The sequence below is a fragment of the Notolepis coatsorum genome, assembly GCF_963971535.1.
Source record: "Notolepis coatsorum genome assembly, chromosome: 15".
NCBI classification, from domain to species: Eukaryota; Metazoa; Chordata; class Actinopteri; order Aulopiformes; family Paralepididae; genus Notolepis; species Notolepis coatsorum.
Window position 1 is genome coordinate 83,916,381 of NC_140179.1, and position 20,198 is coordinate 83,936,578.

General features: G+C 44.2%; 1 protein-coding gene across 1 annotated transcript in view; it reads left to right on the forward strand.

The window, feature by feature from the left end:
• LOC311242121 (uncharacterized protein) overlaps positions 1-4,662 on the forward strand; it is a 16,643-nt gene extending 11,981 nt beyond the window's left edge. The window contains exons 5-8 of the mRNA XM_084331076.1: positions 745-839; positions 1,997-2,102; positions 3,242-3,325; positions 3,839-4,662. Coding sequence (XP_084187202.1) covers positions 745-839; positions 1,997-2,102; positions 3,242-3,325; positions 3,839-3,961 — 408 coding nt within the window. The 3' untranslated portion in view covers positions 3,962-4,662. The remainder of the gene's footprint in view (positions 1-744; positions 840-1,996; positions 2,103-3,241; positions 3,326-3,838) is intronic.
• Positions 4,663-20,198: the final 15,536 nt, after the last annotated feature.

Genomic DNA, 20,198 nt, shown 5'->3' on the forward strand with positions numbered 1-20,198 from the left:
TTACTATTATTTACTATTGTATTCTTGCACAATCGAAGCGGGCATGGCCAACCGCATTTCACTGTATGCCCTGGTATGTAGGCCCTATGTGATAAATAAACCTCTTGAATCTTGAATCTCTTTCTCTTCCTCTCTGTCCTCCTCTGTCTCTCTCTCTTTATACTCTTCACCTCTTTATCTTCCTCTCTCTCTTCGTATCTCTCTCTTCATCTCTTTCTCTTCCTCTCTCCCTTCATCTATCTCTCTCTTCACCTCTTTCTTCCTCTCTCTTTTCCTCTCTGTATATTCCTCCTACTCCAGCTCCACCTTGCTAAAGAGTAACATAGTAATCTCTGTCTGTCTGTTGGTCTGTCTGTCTGTCTGTCTGTCTGTCTGTCTGTCTGTCTGTCTGTCTGTCTGTCTGTCTGTCTGTCTGTCTGTCTGTTGGTCTGTCTGTCTGTCTGTCTGTCTGTCTGTCTGTCTGTCTGTCTGTCTGTCTGTCTGTCTGTCTGTCTGTCTGTCTGTCTGTCTGTCTGTCTGTCTGTCTGTCTGTCTGTCTGTCTGTCTGTCTGTCTGTCTGTCTGTCTGTCTGTCTGTATCTGTGTGTCTCTGTTGGTGCGTGTGTGTGTGTGTGTGTGCTGTCTGTCTGTCTGTCTGTCTGTCTGTCTGTCTGTCTGTCTGTCTGTCTGTCTGTCTGTCTGTCTGTCTGTCTGTCTGTCTGTCTGTCTGTCTGTCTGTCTGTCTGTCTGTCTGTCTGTCTGTCAGGACGGCTGCTGTGGACTGAGAAGCCACACTGACTGGGACGAGCAGATCCCTTCCTCGTGCATTTGTATACCTTCCTCCTCTTCCTCCCAACCAAGGTAATTATATTGGAGAGGGTGATCATAAAGACATGATGTTATGACATGTGATCTGATCATAAATACATGATGTTATGAGATGTGATCATTAACTCATTCTGCGCCAATCATGGTAAAAGTCGGGTTAACTCGCCAACCACCGTTCAGCGCCAATCACGAGAAAAGTCGGGTTTTAATCGTTATTTCTTTTATTAGCTATATCCATTCATTTTTCACCCATCCAGCCTGATGTTATCATTGGGAATGGGTCTGAGCTCGCAAAAGGGCAAATCCCGCCGCCTACGCCTTCCAGCCGGTATTGCACTCTATTAGAAATGGTGTAGTTTCTTTTCAGGGCCGATCTGAGCCGTGCGGGCGGGGTTTAAATACTCCGGCAGGACTAGCCTTTACAACGTTACATCTGCTATGCTGCCCCCCCCCCCCCCCCCCCCCCTTCATATGCAATGCCGGGCAATGTGGGACGGACCTCCACTAGCAGTATTTGGAATGGCGATCAGATAATTGGATTATTTATTTTGCATTACATCAGAGACCAGGTAAGGGCTATTATCGCGTCTTTTCCTGGGATTACTAAGAATCACCAAAACTATACTCATATTCAAAACGGTATAAAACGGAAATGTACGGATGAAAAAACAATCTGTTTTGTACATGTTGACTAGAAGCAACTCACTGACAATCGACGGGTGTATTAGACCCATAGCTATAATATAAGATATATTTTAAGCACTCGCAAATCTCGCAGTCCCCCCATTGATTAAAGCGATGGCGTACTAGCGCCCTCTGGCGCATTAAGCGATGGCGCAGAATGAGTTAAGATGTGATGTTATGTGATCTGATCATAAAGACATGATGTTATGAGATGACATCATAACAATGTGATGTTGTGAGATGTGATCATAAAGATGTGATGTTATGAGATATGATCATTAAGATGCGATGTTATACGATGTGATCATTACGATGTGATGTTATAAGATGTGATCATTACGATGTGATGTTATAAGATGTGATCATTATGATGTTATGAGATGTCCTCATTAAGATCTGATGTTATGAGATGTCATCATAAAGATGTGATGTTATGAGATGTCATCATGAAGACATGATGTTATGAGATGTGATCATGAAGATATGTCATGAGATGTCTCTCCTAGTGTCCAGCCTAACAGCTCCAGCCTGGCCGGGCCCTGTGTTTTGGTGAACTCTGACCCCGACTCCCTGACTCCAGTGTTAACAGAGGACATCTGGGTTCACTCTCAGGTAAAACTATTAACAATACTCATATTAGCTGTATTACCTTTATATATATTGTATTGAGTCTATACATGGATTTTATATTTCAATTAATAAACACATATATCCTGTACATGTATGTCAGTACGGAAGCCCTAAGAGGCCATACATTCATACATACTTATTATTTTGTTATCTTGAGATAACAAAGTCCGTTTTCTCGTGATAACGACTTATTATTTCGTTATCTCGACATAACAAAGATAGTTTTCTCGCGATAACGGATTAATTAATTTCATTATCTCGAGATAACAAAGTCCGTTTTCTCGTGATAACGACTTATTATTTCGTTATCTCGACATAACAAAGATCGTTTTCTCGTGATAACGGATTAATGCTGAAGTAAAGCTGAAGCCTTTGCTAACCGTCTTCTTAGAGATGACGCACACTAATGTGTATATTATCTGTAACAGCAAGGCATAAAGCTATTTCAGCCTGTGTCAGGCCTTGATTGAAGAGATATGTGACGCGGTGATCAATATCCTCCTGCTTAGCCCCTTTCGTGACTGTGATGCACCGAGTGCATCATAGTCACAAACGGGGCTACCTGCTCCTCTGACATTGCGACACTGAATGATGTTTCCTGCAGTGATTTAATATATACTAACTAGACTATCGTTTCGTTTTCTCGAGATCTCGAGAAAATTATCCCGTTATCACGAGAAAACAAATTAAATGAACTTGTTATCATGGGAAAACAGAGTAAATAAAATGTATGAATGTATGGCCTCTTAGGGCTTCCGTATGTCAGTGTCAGTGACGATAAGTATTTTTTATTATTATCTTTTTTACAATGATGGTCTGGAATGATGTTGCTTTTAGGTCCACATGTCTCTCTGTTTTGGTCCCATTGATGAGTATGAGTATCATGTTGAATCACCTAAATGTATATTCTTGTTGTTGAAAAAAGCTGTATATTCTATTCTATTATATTCTATAAAGTTGCAATCTCTTATATTATATCAGCCACGATATGGCGAGTGCCATACGTTGCCATACCAAAACGACTCCTATGTGTGCATATTGAGTATTATATTATTAGTGAATGTATTGTTGATGTATGTGAATATTGGGTATTATATCATTGATCGTTGCTTGATTGACAGCCATGCGGTTCTGTTCTGAAGAGACACACCAGCTTCCTGATCAAAGTCAGCATCGGAGTTATATCAGCCTTCTCCACTGTGATGGTACACACACTACATGCACACACACACACACACACACACGCACACGCACACACACACACACACACACACACACACACACACACACACACACACACACACACACACACACACACACACACACACACACACACACACACACACACACACACACACACACACACACACACACACACACACACATTCCACAACAAGAGATATGTAATGTTAATTACCTGAAATTATTCTGTTTTTTGGGGGGGGGGAAACCCTGCATATATCGGTATCGGTTGATATCGGTTGATATCGGTATCGGAAATTAAGAGTTATCGGTATCGGTAAAAAAGCCAATATCGAGCATCCCTAATAATAACAGTTGTATTATTAATGATAATAATAATAATAATTGTATTCCTCCTCTCTCTCTCTCTCTTTCTCTCTTCTCTCTCTCTCTCTCTCTCTCTCTCTCTCTCTCTCTCTCTCTCTCTCTCTCTCTCTCTCTCTCTCTCTCTCTCTCTCTCTCTCTCTCTCTCTCAGATTGCAGCCTTAGCTCTCTCCTTGGCTCTGGGCCTAGAGCAGTACTGGAGACCTCCCCCAGTAGAAACCACAGTAGATGATTATGATAGAGTCAAATATCAACCCAAACCATCCTTAACCTAAAACCCCTTACCTTAACCTATAAACCCTTACCTTAATCTAGAACATTTTGACCCCTGGCCCTATCCCTATAACCTCTGGCCCTATCCCTATAACCTTTTACCTCTGGCCCTATTCCTATCCTAGCGGCACGGTGGTGTAGTGGTTAACACTGTCGCCTCACCGCAAGAAGGTCCAGGGTTCGATTCCCACTTGGGGACAAGGTTTCCATGATGCCAGGTACCCAGGTGGGGTATCTCCCAGGCCTTTCTGTGTGGAGTTTGCATGTTCTCCCCGTGCTCGCAAGGGTTTCCCCCCGATAAGATAAACCCAATGGAAAAACATGCACAACAACAGATCGCTAACGCTGTGGCGTCCTTGACGAAGACGGACAGGAGCACTTGGATTGGTCCCCTGGCGCAGCTCACGTTGACGCCTGTCTGCTCCCGGCTGCCCTTGGGGGGGAAGGAACGACGGGATGGGTTAATCGCAGAGACGAATCGCATCGGCGATCCTACAGAGACAATGCATGCGTGTGTGTTCCGGTGTGTGTGTGTTGAGGATAATTGCATGCCAATTAAAGACCTCTGAGCAGGTCCTGCATTATTATTATTATTATATAATAGCTTACCCCTATTCCAATCCCTATCATCTCTGACCGTGTTCCTATCCCTGACCCTTCACCTGTATGAACTACTGTTGATTACCTACACTGACTAAATCACTGTTGCTATGTAGATGCTAATGCATAGCCTTCTCTGCTGTAATAATATCTACTGTAAAATAAATAACTTTTTCCTGGTTCATTTGAAAGAGTCAATGCTCTCCGTGCAATTACTATGCGGAACAGGACTTCCCAAAGAAAGGACTGGGGCCCAAACTTGGCAGTGCTGAAACTTGGGTGCTGCAGTGTTGAGTGCATAGTTGTAAACACATACAGTATTAGTATAGTAGGAAGAGCCTCATAGAGGACAGTAAGAAGGTTATTATTATATTTTATTTTCATTTCAGATATTGATTGAATAAGTGTGTTTTAAGTCGACAGCGAAATATTGGTTGGGTTTTGGCCGTCCTAATTGTGGTGGGAAGTTCATTCCACCATTGTGGAGCGAGGAGCGAGAATAGGCGGCATCTCTTTGATGACCCTCCCGGAGCTCAGATAGGAGTGGGTCTGAGGCGGCCAGAGGATGTAGAGCGGCGGGGTCTTGAGGGTGTGTAGTTAGTTAGAGACCATTGACTGGAGGTAGGCGGGAGCCATTCCCTTCGCTTCGCGATATGCCAGGTCGAGGACCTTGAAGCGAATTTGTGCGGCGAGGGGAGCTAGTGCAGGTCTCTAAGTAGTGGAGTAACATGGGCTGACTTTGGTAGGTTGGAGATCAGGTGGGTGGCTGCGTTCTGAATGAGTTGAAGAGGCTTGGTGGTGGTGGTCGGTATACCACAGCACCAAGCAGTGCATTACAGTAGTCGAGGCGAGACATGACTGTTTATTGAACAAGGAGTTGAGTGGCTTCTTTTGTCAGGAAGGGCGGATCTTTCTGACGTTGCTCGGGCGGAATCTGCAGGTTCTGGTTGTTGCAGCGATGTGAGCGAATAAGTTCAGCCGGTCGTATACCCTAAGAGCCAGCCAGTCATTTGCATCAGCTTGCATCAGCATACTGTAGCAAGTTTAGCATTGAGGCCAACAATATAGTTGTGTCGTGGTTCTGGGCGGTTTCATGCTTGTTGAACGATTGATCACTGTAACTGAGGGGTACAATTCCCTGACTGTATTGATAAGTATGGTATCATTAAACCACTACCGCTTTATGTACTTTAACTACTGGCCATACAGTACACGATATCTAAATATGATGAACACTTTCCCACAATGAAATCGGTTCCACACAAAGGTAATAATCAAATATTTAATATAGCAAAAGGTACATATGATAGTTACTATTACATTTATGATTTGAATGCACTTGTAAGGCAAATGAGTACTCGTAGGCAAATCAACACTGAATGTCCAATCTCTGGTTACGCAGGAAGCAAGTATACAACCTGGCTCTTAGGGAATTAGATCTATGGTACACTTAATGATATAGCAGGATATTCTGGAAGGGGTCCTCCCGGTTGTAGGCCGGTAGGGGGGTAGGAGAGCCGTCGGTAGTAGACCGTCTGGTCAACGATATCTAGGGAGACTTCAAGTACAGAAGACAGTGCAGTAGACTCTTGATCCGCAGATGAATACACCTTGGTTCTCTTGTAGGCTGTAGCTCCACAATGAAGAAGAAGCTAGGCGACCTCAGTCTCTCTGAGCGCCGACTCAACTTGACTCCTCTCGGGGGTAAATCCAACACTCGCAGGCGTCGGCGATCATCCGCTCCACAAATCACAGTACCAAAGCAAATATATTCCAGCCGCATAGGGCTCAGCAGTCGTCGGGTAGGTAATCCAGTGTACATGTCCCTCGGTCCTCGTCTAGATCTCCTCGGATGAAGGCGCCATGTGGTCGGCCCAGCCTGGTTAAGACTCTAGATAACACGAGGAAGCGTTGGAGATGCTGGTCACTTTAGAACTCTAACCGCACGATGCACCATACACGATAGACTATTATTACTTAATAGAAATACGTCGCACTCGACGGTACAGTGCCAAACTCTGACAATTCAGCTATTAATTCGCACGAGGTCTCGATGCTATTCTAAGGCCAAACAGGCCATACTACACCGCACGCGGTATCGTGGGTGAGGCTTCACGTTCTGTTACTTAGTTGGGTAGAAGGGTAAAAGGACTAAGGGTCTTCTACATTTACTTGCGCCATATTTATATGCACGGTGAACAAATAGTGCCACTCTCATTTCGGTAGCCGTATCCCTGAGCGGAGCCGGGGCTAGTACGGACATGTCTCGTCGGTACCTTTGAACTTGACGCCAGGGGCTGGTCCCTGGCGCCTGGTTCTTTTGTCCATAAGAGAATGAACTATTATGGGCTATAGTAGGCTAAAGGGATATTCCGTGTATATGTACAAGGAATATACAAGGGATATCAAACGATATACAAATACTATTCAATATATATCAATAAATAAATATATATCGGTTTAATCTGATCCTTCGTAACAATCACCGAACATGAGACAAGAAATGTGACCCTGACCCTAAATGGATACAGCATGTAGTGTTTTGGAATGAAACCCATCAAATAATCTACGTCTGGTCAACTTTTCTATGAGCTCTATGGGAGGCAGTTGAGATGTAAAATGGCTCATTGTGCTTCATTTGCAACATTATTTTTCTTAACTCGTTAAGGTTTTGAAATGAATGGTCAGAATGAATGTGTTGATATGGACAGACCTAGTCAGGGCCGCCTCAGGGGGTGTGCGAGCAGTGCGGTCGCACATGGCCTCGCGGGAAGGGGGGCCTCGCAAAAAAAAAAAAAAAAAAATTATTTATTATTATTATTATTATTTTTTTTTATTATTATTTTTTTTTTGCGAGGCCCCCCTTCCCGCGAGGCCCTTTTTCATCACAGACCTAAAATCTAGTTTAGCTTATATGCTTATATATTTCACATTAGACACGTTTGTAGAATGTGTCTGACTTGTTCCTGGGTCTGCAGTGACTCACTATTGGAGCTCTGGGGCGCTGCAGCAGACATACTATTGGTTTCAACGAAGGGAGTGGTTAAGTTACATCATGTGTAGTACGCCGGCGTGAGTCAGCTGCGTTTGACTATTTCGCGCGTGCAGCTTTTGACTATTATGCTTAGTTATGCCAGCCAAGACGAAGAGGTCGGTCATTATCAATATCAGTCGGTCGGTCACCAAGGAACGTTGACGAAAGGCCTCTCGCTGGCGGGACAAATGGCTGGAGCCTTGTCATGATGCAGTCGGGATATAGCCATGATGATGTCGGCTAGTAGCTAGCTTAGCTAAAGGCTAACTAGCGTTAGCTAACCTAGAGACAACGCATGCAGCCAAGATGAAGAGGATGGTCGTTTGGCAGATGAACTTCGTCAACTCCACGCGGTTGTCTCCATCCTCTTGGACGTTTGGTGAGTGGTGAGTTTTTAACCTATTCTATTAACTCTATTCCCGCCGTGGACATCTCTCTCTCTCTCTCTCTCTCTCTGGAGCTAAACTGGCCGACTAGCTGTTGTAGTACTACTAGTAGCTAACGGTGTGTGGCCTGGTGTCAGCACCTGTATGTAGCCGCATAGCTTGCTTCTGCGTTAGCTAATGGTTAGCGATAGCCTGGTTGAGCTAACTGTTAGCCAGTTAGCTGTTTAGCTACGACGTTAGCTGCCGGCTGCGCTCGGCTGGGAACGTTCGTTTGATGCTATCAGTTAGCCTTGAGTTAGCTGTTAGCTTGTGCTACGACCATTGACATTAGCCGTAGATGTAGTCGGGCCTGCACCATGACAAGGCTCTGGCCATAGCTTATTTTTGTCCGACAGCGAGAGGCCTTTCGTCAACGTGGAGACCTGTGTTGCGGCCTTTCGCCCTGCGTTCCTTGGTGCAGGTAAGATTAATGAAAATGTCATGACATTACCCCACTCTTCCTTCCTTCCCCTCCCAAATGTTTTGTTAATAACGATGTTTTTTTCCAGGCAAAAACATATGTTACTTCACAACATTTGGAGATACGACATGTGCTGTGTGTGAATTCATTGTCTTGGTCGTTTGTGTAGCTTGGGTAGCGTTGGGCCGTTGGCCAAAGCTGTGTGTGGCCTGGTGTCAGTAGCCTACCTGGCTAGCCTTTAGCTGTCGGCCATTGGCTCCTTGCTGCTTTGTTTTCTCTGGTATAGACCCTCTTCTCTTTGGATTTAAGTGTTGATCTTTGTCCTTTTGGATCTATGTATATTCATGTTGCCTTTGTGAAGTTATCTTTTCCTTCTGTTTTGTTCTTTCATTAAAAGTTGAATATCCTTTAGGGGGTCATCTTTGCTTATCTCTCTCATACATGCTCTCTCTCTAACACACATGCTCTCTCTCTCTCTCTCTCTCTTTCTAACACACACAGTCTGCCTATGGCGGCCTTTCTCGATGGCTAGGCTGTGCTCGCTGAGTCTGTACCTAGTCAAGGATCTTCAGTCACAGTGCTCAGGTATTCTGCCACTGTGTACTCTCTGTTTAGGGCCAAATAGCATTTCAATTTCTTTCCAATGTGTCTCTCTCTCTGTACACTGTATATTGACTGTAGAACGGGAGCTCTCTCTCGCTCTCTCTTGCTATATGTTGACTGTATCATGCCCAGCCTCGGGCAGCGCTATTATTTACGAATATGTTGACTGTATTAAAAAAAATATATATTTTTTTTTTAACCTTTGGGGGGGGGGGGGGGGGGGGGGGGGGCCCTGGACCTAGTAATGATGTATTATGAATCATAATGTATAATTCGTGTTTTGGCTCGTCGCCAGCCTCAGGACACACGGGAGAGTCAAATGTTGGTTAAAAATGAAAAAGTCCAGACTAGGGAAACAACGTTTCTCCAGCACAGTGACAGAATATAAACTATGTAGATACAGTTGTGTTGTGTGAATAAAACAATATACCATGTATAGTTATATCTGAACACTAACCATGTTTTCAAATTTGCTATATTTTACATAAACGTTTGAAAATCTTTTTTTCCCTGTAGTGTTTTTCTGTATCGAAATGTATATGATGTGCACGCTTTTAGTCAATGATCAGTGCTATAAAATAAAATGAACCTTCATTAGTGTTGTTATTATTATTATTATTATTATTATTATTATTATATTATTTATTATTATTATTATTATTTATTATTATTATTATTATTATTATTATTATTATTATTATTATTATTATTATTATTATTATTATTATTATTATTATTATTATTTATTATTATTATTATTATTATTATTATTATTATTATTATTATTATTATTATTATTATTATTATATATTTATATATACATATATATATATATATTTATTACATGGCGTTTTAACATTCGCCAAAATGATTGTGATTGGTCAATAGCGCTCGGTTTGCCCCTAACAGCGGTAAATTATTTCTCGATAAATCACCGCTGTCATGGGCAACGCGCAATAATGACCGTTGTTAGGGGCAACAGAGCGCTATTGACCAATCACAATCAAGCATTTGATCGCAGTCACAAAAGCTAAGCTCTACCATATGCACAGCTGCACTACATCAGGTGCAATCAGACCACACACCTGCCGGTGATGAGCAACAGAACAGAACAACTGCGTCTGCATTTGATCTCGTCTTGTCGATGGTGTAAAATGAATTACGTATATGTTAGTAAGTTAGCCCTGTAATAAGCGGGATAATGTATAGCTATACTCGGTCATTGTCGCAAAATAATTGACCTTCAGTGCGTTTAGAACACCTCGGCGCAGTGTCGGTCAATAATTTTGCGACAATGACCTCGTAGCTATACATTATCCCCTTACATATATATATATATATATATATATATATATATATAATATATATATAATATATATATATATATATATATATATATTATATATATATATATATATATATATATATATATATATATACTTTTTATATTGTTGTTGTAATTATAATACAAGAAGTGCTTGGCAGAGAGCAGGGGCAGACAAAAAGCAGCCCGGGAATTTGCGGTCAAGCGGCCCCCATTTGTCCGAAATAACATATCAAATTGAAAATGCATCAAGACGGTGCGGCCGGGTTAGCACAGCGGACTAAGCGTCTGTCTACCACCACAGAGACAGTGGGATCTAATCCAGCTGTGGTGCTTCCGGGTTGGCCGACCGACGACCGTCCATACTAACACAATTGGCAGTGTTAGTGGGTGGGAAACCCGGCGAGGGTGGGTCCTGGTCGTTGTAAAACAGCGACTCCTACAGTTCGGTTGGGGCGCCTGCACAGCGAGGGAAAGATCTAGGAGAGGTAGTGTGACATTCCACACGTTACACTCTCCCAGTGAGAGTCTGCGCTGCCAGGTGAAAAGAAGCGATGGGCTGGGTACACATGTGTCGGAGGAAGCACGTGATAGTCTTCGCCCTCCCGGACCGACGGTAGGGGGTAGAGTGCGCAACGACCAGGAAGGGGATTGGGAATTGGCATAACGACTAACATTGGGATGGGAGAAAAACGGAAAAAGAAAAGGGGGAAAAGATAATAATAATAAATAAAAAAATACATCAAGACATATCATACATAGAAACCACCAGTGGCCGCTGTTACATCGAAAGGTGCAGGATTTTATGTGTCGCACCAACAACCGCGGACAATTTGGGATCTATAAATAATATGTCTGTTTAAATAAAAAAAACAATAAAAAAACACGAGAGGTTGGGAAGCCCTCACAAGGGAAGATGGACCGGCCCACCGGGAACATTCCCGAATTTCCCGATGGCCAGTCCGCGCCTGGTAGAGAGGGTGCAGGTTTGCCACATTGATCAGTACTTCTTGAGAAGCCAGAAGTCGGTTGAAGTCCAGCAATGGGTAGAAAACCACAGCTGGCAGGACATCAGTAACCCTGTCACTGAGGAGGAGGGGATGTAGATGGTACTGAGACCAGCCTGCCAGTCAGAGAGAACAGCTGTAGGAGGAGGATGTGGTACTGAGACCAGCCTGCCTACCAGTCAGAGAGAACAGCTGTAGGAGAAGGATATAGATGATAATAATAATAATAATAATAATAATAATAATAATAATAATAATAATAATAATAATAATAATAATAATAATAATAATAATAATAATAATAATTATTATTATTATTATTATAATAATTATAATTAATTGCATTTATATAGCGCTTTTCTGTTTTTCTAGACACTCAAAGCGTTTTTTTTACAATGTAGGGTGATAATTGCCTCCTTCACCACCACTGGTAGCATCCAACCTTGGGCTACACAGTCTTAATGGCTACCATACAATGGCACCCGGCACACATCACACTACACTACGGCTCAGGAGACAGGGATTGATATCAGTCAATTAAGGGGAAGGGATGATTAGGTGGCCTTGATGTCAGAGACCTGATTGAGAATTTGGCCAGGAACGTCGGGGAACCCCCTACTCTTTACAATAGGCGTCCTGGGTTCTTTATCGACCGAATTCAGTCATGGTACTGAGACCAGCCTGCCAGTCAGAGAGAACAGCTGTAGGAGGATGTACAGTAGATGGTACTGAGACAGACCTGCTTGCCTGTTCATATGTGTATTCACAGAGTATTCGCAGTATATAGAATTGTATAAATATAGGATATTGAATATTTTACCAGAGTAATATAGAATGATATAAGAATATAGGACATACGAATACGAGTATTGTTATAATGTGAGCATTATATACCTAATTCTAATACATTTGTGAGGGCTGGGTAAGGAACTGCATGCTTCCCAACGAGGGGGCGTGCCGATTCTACCTCACGCACCTGAGAGTGGTTGGCAATCAGCTTGTCGGGAGACTACAAGTACTGCCGACTGCCTTCCACTTATGGCCAGGTCGTTCTTGTTGCTACCATCTACCGCCGCATCTCCGGTGTGAGACTTCGTGCCATCTACTGCCCTAATCTCTCTCCGTGGGCCTCGTTCCTGGTGTGAGACATCGTCATCGCTCTCTATGCTTCCACGGGAGGATTCCTATGTTCTCACTCCTTTTTTCGTGGGTCCCTGTTTGCTGAGTTGCCCGTCGGCAGCGTTCCTGGTGTGAAACATCGTCATCGCTCTCTATGCTTCCACGGGAGGATGCCTATGTTCTCACTCCTGTTTCATGGACCCCTGTTTGCTGAGTTGCCCGTCGGCAGGGTTCTGGTGAGTCTGTCCATGACCAGACTCAGAACTATGGACTCTAGAATATTCACCAGTGTATTTTTGTTCTCCCTTAATTCACTGCGACAATACACAGAAGGTTAACCTTTTCACTGCCACATGACAGCCTGTCGGTAGTGTGATAGTAAAGGGTTAACCTTCTGTAGTGTGGCAGTGAAAGGGTTAAAGGGACAGTGCCGCTTTTTGTTTGTGAATAAATTATGCCCAGGTTTTGGCTAACTCTCATACCTGTCTTGTGTTGTGCTATTGGGGTCCCATACAAACCGTAACAACCTTGATTCTAATGAGAACTAGTAACATACAATAGCTATGTTTCCCAGCAGGGGGAGTTATCTGTAAAGAGATATTATTATTTATCTCTATGGGGGTGTATTTCCATATCCGGGTTGTATCTGTAGTTCTCTGCTATACAGCTGAGCAGTGTAAGCCTCAGTAACGTCTGTATTACTTTCCATGGTTCTCCAGTTACATAAAGTACAAATCAAAAGACAACAAGTTGTCCTATGGCCTTATTCCTTAGTAGAGGTTACCACGGATATAATGGTATTGGTATGTATATTCACAGAAGATTTACAGTATAGAATTCTATAAATATAAGGTGCTGCTGTGTTGAGATACTCAGATGAGTTCAGCGTTATTGTTGTGTGAGGCAGGGGGGGGGGGGGGGGGTCCTGTTTGGAACAACAAGCAGTCCCCGGCCATGTCCTTATTCTCCTCCTGAGTCTCTCTCTCCTCCTGAGTCTCTCTCTCTCCTCCTGAGTCTCTCTCTCTCCTCCTGAGTCTCTCTCTCCTCCTGAGTCTCTCTCTCTTCCTGAGTCTCTCTCTCCTCCTGAGTTTCTCTCCTCCTGAGTCTCTCTCCTCCTTAACCTCTCCTCATGGCCTTATAAATATGGTACCTTCTCCCCGACTGCAGCATAGAGAAGTTGCCTTTGAGAACCAATGGTTCTCGAGCCGTAACGGCACATGGGGCAGGAGCCTATCTCCTGTTTCCGTAGCGTGAGGCAGCTTGATGTACAAGTACACCCCTTGGACATGACGCTAGTATGTCGCAAGGACTTCCCCCAAACCAACCCTTGAGTGTCAAGCAGGGAGGCTATGGGTAGGCTACCATTTTTTAAATATTCTTTGGTATGACTCGGCCGGGGCTTGAACTCCCAGCCTCCCGAACTCAGAGCGGACACTCTACCCACGAGGCCACTGAGCCGGTCTACCACTGAGCAGCATAGAGAAGAGGCCGTTAATTGGGTGGTTGGGTTCTTTCCTGATTCTCTGAGTCTTTGTCCTGCACCGCCTGGTGTAGATGTCCTGGTGCTCAGCTCAAGGGAAACCAGTATGGAGCAAAGCAGGTCCCACAGTGGATGAGCTGGGAAAGCGTAGAGAAGAGGAAGCTTACCTGGAAGGACCTCATGGAGTAACAAGGAAAATCATATACAATTCCTGATATGTGCTGCCATCACCACAGAAGTAGATGGGGACCCAACTTTGAGGCTGTGGTGGCAACGACTCCCAAATAAAGGCTGATACAATGACTCTATTAACACTTTGATTACCACTGGTGAACATGGTAAAACGTGGTTGAATGCCGGCACCCACTTCAATGATAGCGTTGTGAACGCATAATCTCTGTCTTAAATTATGGCTATGTGTCTAATCTGCCCGTTGTTTATCAATGACTTGTTTGCAGTCAACATTGTCGAAACGGATTGTTTTTTAATCGGTTCATTTCCGTTTTATAGCATTTTGAAAAGCCCTCGTTTTTCAGGAAAATATATAGATTCCGTGATAATCGCCCTTTACTGGAATATTCTGGCATACACAAAAACGTTGTAATTTTTCGGCCTATTTACGAATCGTTTTCAAATAAACACTAGATTATCGATACTATACTTATGCACGCTATAGAAGCGGGCTGAAATATCGATTCTCTCATTTCCTGATCAGCGTGCACACACACACACACACACACACACACACACACACATAGGGCACACGTTGATATATCTGTGAAAAAAGCTCTGATTACCCTAAGACTGGTAAAATTGATTCCTTACCTCAGATCAGATGTTATCCAAAAAGATTATTCCAATTCCTGATCGCCATTCCAAATATCGATCGCGTTTATTGATTCAGCGTTGGGTGCTGGAAATACATAATCCACGCTGTTCTGAGGGTTGGCGATCAACTTGGATCTCTTCAGATGCCTCGCCGGAGAGTAACATGAGGAGGCTGGAAACTAATGGGGTGCAGTTACACAGGGAGAGACGATAGGGGGCGGTATTTTCCCAATTGAGCTCAGAGAGAGTCTGCAACACTAGCGTGAGGCTCGATTGATGAAATATGAATTCAAATCGCTAATAAAAAAAAATACGACAAACAAACGCTATATAGCGTTGCTGGCACTCAACTGGCGGCATGAACTAACGACAAAAAGCGTCCCTGGCACTCAAAGTGTTAACGATTTGAGTACTTATTTGTCTCTTGCAAGAGGAGCAGTACAAGTGAACAGAACAGTGCTGTCTCATTGACTCCCCCAGAATACACTGTATATCACTGTGCAGAGAACGGAAATAGACAAAGATAGTGAGTCAGTTCGAAACAGGAATGCCCTGAATGTCCCGGTCAAATAGGTCACAGACTGGGTGCAGCTTGTGGTTTGTGGTCATTGACAGTTCATGCCAAACATCTCTTTTAGTTATGCTATATTCAGAGAGGCATCAGAAGATTATCGAAGACTCGTTTTGAACTGTAATTTCCATTACAAGGCATAAGACTAGTCTTTCTCAAGGTTGGTATACATGGCGACATAACTAGGGTTTGAAAAGCTTAGCGGCAGGAATTGAAAGTAGAAGAGCACAGGTGAATTCAGAATGTAATTGGATAGATAGTGCATCCTTTACATTTCTCTGTGAGGGAGAGAAATATAGAGGAGGTATGTTTTTAGGCAGGCATGAGTCAGGCCACCTGAAGGCAAAACGTGTTGTTCTATGAGAGATAGTTAGCACTAACTTGAGGCCTGACCTAGTGTTTTGGTCTGTTAGTCTGCGGTTAGTTAATTTAATATAATTGACGGTGCCCTGAGAGGATTCAGTGGAGGAGGCTGTAAGGATGGAAAGCTAGGGATTGTCCAGTAGAAGTAGGATGCAGAAGATTTATAGCACGATCGACTTTATCATTATTGGGATTTGTGGGCAGAGTTTGCGAAAGGCAGTAAATAATGTTAATGGAGGAAGAATTGAAAATAAGTCAGTGGATTTGGTTGAGGAGAAATTATGTCAGCTGGGGTCGAAAGTAAAGAAAGGGGAAGATGATTCCTTTTCTTCTTTGTTGTTTCTGTTTAATGTGTGATATTGCTATTAGGAATAGTTCCGTTTTTGACACAATAATAGGATAACACAAGGACGTTTTGCACAAGGGTATCATAGACCCCGTGAGCGCTAGCATGGAGGGGGGTGATTCTTGGACACTTCCAGAGGTATTGTGGGCCTAACTTGACAAACCACCAGTGAAGGGAGGTTCCCACTTGATAAACCTGGTGATATGCTGGCGGCTCTCACTGTCTTATCTATCTACACGGGTTGTGATGGCCATTAGGGGGTAGGTACTGTAGCATCGGCATTGTCACTACCTGGAACTCACATCAAAGGGGGTCTGTTGAAGTTCCATAGTATTTTTATATGTTAGCCTTTTGTTTGGAAATGGGATTGATCATTGAGCATTTGTCCTTATTATTAGGGCACAAGTATATTGTGTTTTACTATAGATACATAATTATTATTATTAGCGGCAGATTGCAGGACAGATTATATGCATTCATCTGTGTGGAGTTTACTGATCCACTAAAGTCTGACATGCAAATGAAGTTGAGGTTGAGTTTGAGGTTGGCAACAGTTTTCTATTAAGTTCCTTTCAGATAGAAGGAAGAACATGGCTTAGAGCTGGGTTAGTGAGGTCATGGAGCTGGGTTAGTGACAGCTTGGAGCTGGGTTAGTGAGGTCATGGAGCTGGGTTAGTGACAGCTTGGAGCTGGGTTAGTGACAGCTTGGAGCTGGGTTAGTGATGGCTTGGAGCTGGGTTAGTGACAGCTTGGAGCTGGGTTAGTGAGGTCATGGAGCTGGTTAGTGACAGCTTGGAGCTGGGTTAGTGAGGTCATGGAGCTGGGTTAGTGAGGTCATGGAGCTGGGTTAGTGACAGCTTGGAGCTGGGTTAGTGAGGTCATGGAGCTGGTTAGTGACAGCTTGGAGCTGGGTTAGTGAGGTCATGGAGCTGGGTTAGTGAGGTCATGGAGCTGGGTTAGTGACAGCTTGGAGCTGGGTTAGTGAGGTCATGGAGCTGGGTTAGTGACAGCTTGGAGCTGGGTTAGTGAGGTCATGGAGCTGGGTTAGTGAGGTCATGGAGCTGGGTTAGTGAGGTCATGGAGCTGGGTTAGTGACAGCTTGGAGCTGGGTTAGTGAGGTCATGGAGCTGGGTTAGTGACAGCTTGGAGCTGGGTTAGTGAGGTCATGGAGCTGGGTTAGTGACAGCTTGGAGCTGGGTTAGTGAGGTCATGGAGCTGGGTTAGTGACAGCTTGGAGCTGGGTTAGTGAGGTCGTGGAGCTGGGTTAGTGACAGCTTGGAGCTGGGTTAGTGAGGTCATGGAGCTGGGTTAGTGAGGTCGTGGAGCTGGGTTAGTGACAGCTTGGAGCTGGGTTAGTGAGGTCATGGAGCTGGGTTAGTGAGGTCGTGGAGCTGGGTTAGTGACAGCTTGGAGCTGGGTTAGTGAGGTCGTGGAGCTGGGTTAGTGACAGCTTGGAGCTGGGTTAGTGAGGTCATGGAGCTGGGTTAGTGAGGTCATGGAGCTGGGTTAGTGAGGTCATGCAGCTGGGTTAGTGAGGTCATGGAGCTGGGTTAGTGAGGTCATGGAGCTGGGTTAGTGAGGTCGTGAGGTCATGGAGCTGGGTTAGTGAGGTTGTGAGGTCATGGAGCTGGGTTAGTGAGGTTGTGAGGTCGTGGAGCTGGGTTAGTGACAGCTTGGAGCTGGGTTAGTGAGGTCATGGAGCTGGGTTAGTGAGGTCATGGAGCTGGGTTAGTGAGGTCATGCAGCTGGGTTAGTGAGGTCATGGAGCTGGGTTAGTGAGGTCATGGAGCTGGGTTAGTGAGGTCACGGAGCTGGGTTAGTGAGGTCGTGAGGTCATGGAGCTGGGTTAGTGAGGTCATGGAGCTGGGTTAGTGAGGTCACGGAGCTGGGTTAGTGATGGCTTGGAGCTGGGTTAGTGAGGTCATGGAGCTGGGTTAGTGAGGTCGTGAGGTCATGGAGCTGGGTTAGTGAGGTCATGGAGCTGGGTTAGTGAGGTCACGGAGCTGGGTTAGTGATGGCTTGGAGCTGGGTTAGTGAGGTCATGGAGCTGGGTTAGTGAGGTCACGGAGCTGGGTTAGTGAGGTCATGGAGCTGGGTTAGTGATGGCTTGGAGCTGGGTTAGTGAGGTCATGGAGCTGGGTTGTGGGGCGGCGTGGCTCAGGGGTAGAGCGGGTCGTCCAATGATCGAAGGGTTGGTGGTTCGAATCCCACTCAAGCCCATGTCCATCCCACTGCCGTTGTGTCCTTGGGCAAGACACTTAACCTACTTGCCTCGTATGAATGTGTATGCATGTGAATGAATGTTGGTGGTGGTCGGAGGGGCCGTAGGCGATGATTATTCGCCACGCTTCCGTGAGTCTGCCTCAGGGCAGCTCTGGCTGCAATTGCAGCTTACCACCACCGGTATGACTGTGTATGAACGAATAATGGACTCTGTAAGCGCTCTGGGGTCACTGGGGTGTCACGAAGAGCGCTATATAAATCCAATCCATTATTATTATTATTATTAGTGACAGCTTGGAGCTGAGTTAGTGATGGCTTGGAGCTGGGTTAGACACAGCTTGGAGCTGGGTTAGTGACAGCTTGGAGCTGGGTTAGTGACAGCTTGGAGCTGGGTTAGTGACAGCTTGGAGCTGGGTTAGTGACAGCTTGGAGCTGGGTTAGTGATGGCTTGGTGTTCTGTAGTGGCACGGTGGTGTAGTGGTTAACACTGTCGCCTCACAGCTAGAAGGTCCAGGGTTCGATTCCTGCTTGGGGACCAGGTTTCCACGTTGCCAGGTACCAAGGTGGGGTATCTCCCAGGCCTTTCTGTGTGGAGTTTGCATGTTCTCCCCGTGCTCGCAAGGGTTCCCCCCCGATAAGAGAAATGTAAAAACATGCACAACATATCGTTAACGCTGTCACGTCCCTGACGAAGACGGACAGGAGCACTTGGATTGGTCCCCGGGGCGTGGCCCCACACCGACGCCGACGCCCCTATCTGCTCCCGGCTGCCCTTCGGGGGAAGGACGATGGGATGGGTCAAGTGCAGAGACTCAATCGCATCAGCGAACCAACTAATTGCATGTGTGTGTGCCGCCCATCGCATGTGTGTATCTGCCTGCATGCCGAATAAAGACTTCTCCAAAGTCCAGTTATTATTATTATTATGTTTGAAAATGTTTGACCAACACTGATGATTCCCCACCTATCTAGCTGAGCTAGACACCACTGACTAGACTGTTGGGTCTGGGTGCATGTTCTTCTTTCTTCTCCAGACAGTGGAGAACCCCAAACGGGTCCTACTAATCACCCCAAAGTACCAGAAAATACCCCAAAATACCCCAAAGTATACCCCAAAATACCAGAAAATACCAGAAAATACCCCAAAGTATACCCCAAAGTACCCCAAAATACCCCAAAGTATACCCCAAAGTACCAGAAAATACCCCAAAATACCCTAAAATACCCCAAAGTATACCCCAAAGTACCAGAAAATACCAGAAAATACCCCAAAATACCACAAAGTACCCCAAAATACACCAAAGTATACCCCAAAGTACCAGACAATACCAGAAAATACCCCAAAATACCCTAAAATACCTCAAAGTATACCCCAAAGTACCAGAAAATACCAGAAAATACCCCAAAATACCCCAAAGTACCCCAAATAGTGTGTAATAGTGTAATAGTGTAATAGTAGTAATAGTGTGTAATAGTGTGTAATAGTGTAATAGTGTAATAGTGTGATAGTGTGTAATAGTGTAATAGTGTGTAATAGTGTAATAGTGTGTAATAGTGTGATAGTGTGTAATAGTGTAATAGTGTGTAATAGTGTAATAGTGTGTAATAGTGTAATAGTGTAATAGTGTGTAATAGTGTGCTAGTGTAGTGTAATGGTGTGTAATAGTGTGTAATAGTGTGTAATAGTGTAATAGTGTAATAGTGTGTAATAGTGTAATAGTGTGTAATAGTGTAATAGTGTAATAGTGTGTAATAGTGTAATAGTGTGTAATAGTGTGTAATAGTGTATAATAGTGTAATAGTGTGCTAGTGTAATAGTGTGTAATAGTGTAATAGTGTAATAGTGTGTAATAGTGTAATAGTGTAATAATAATAATAATAATAATAATAATAAT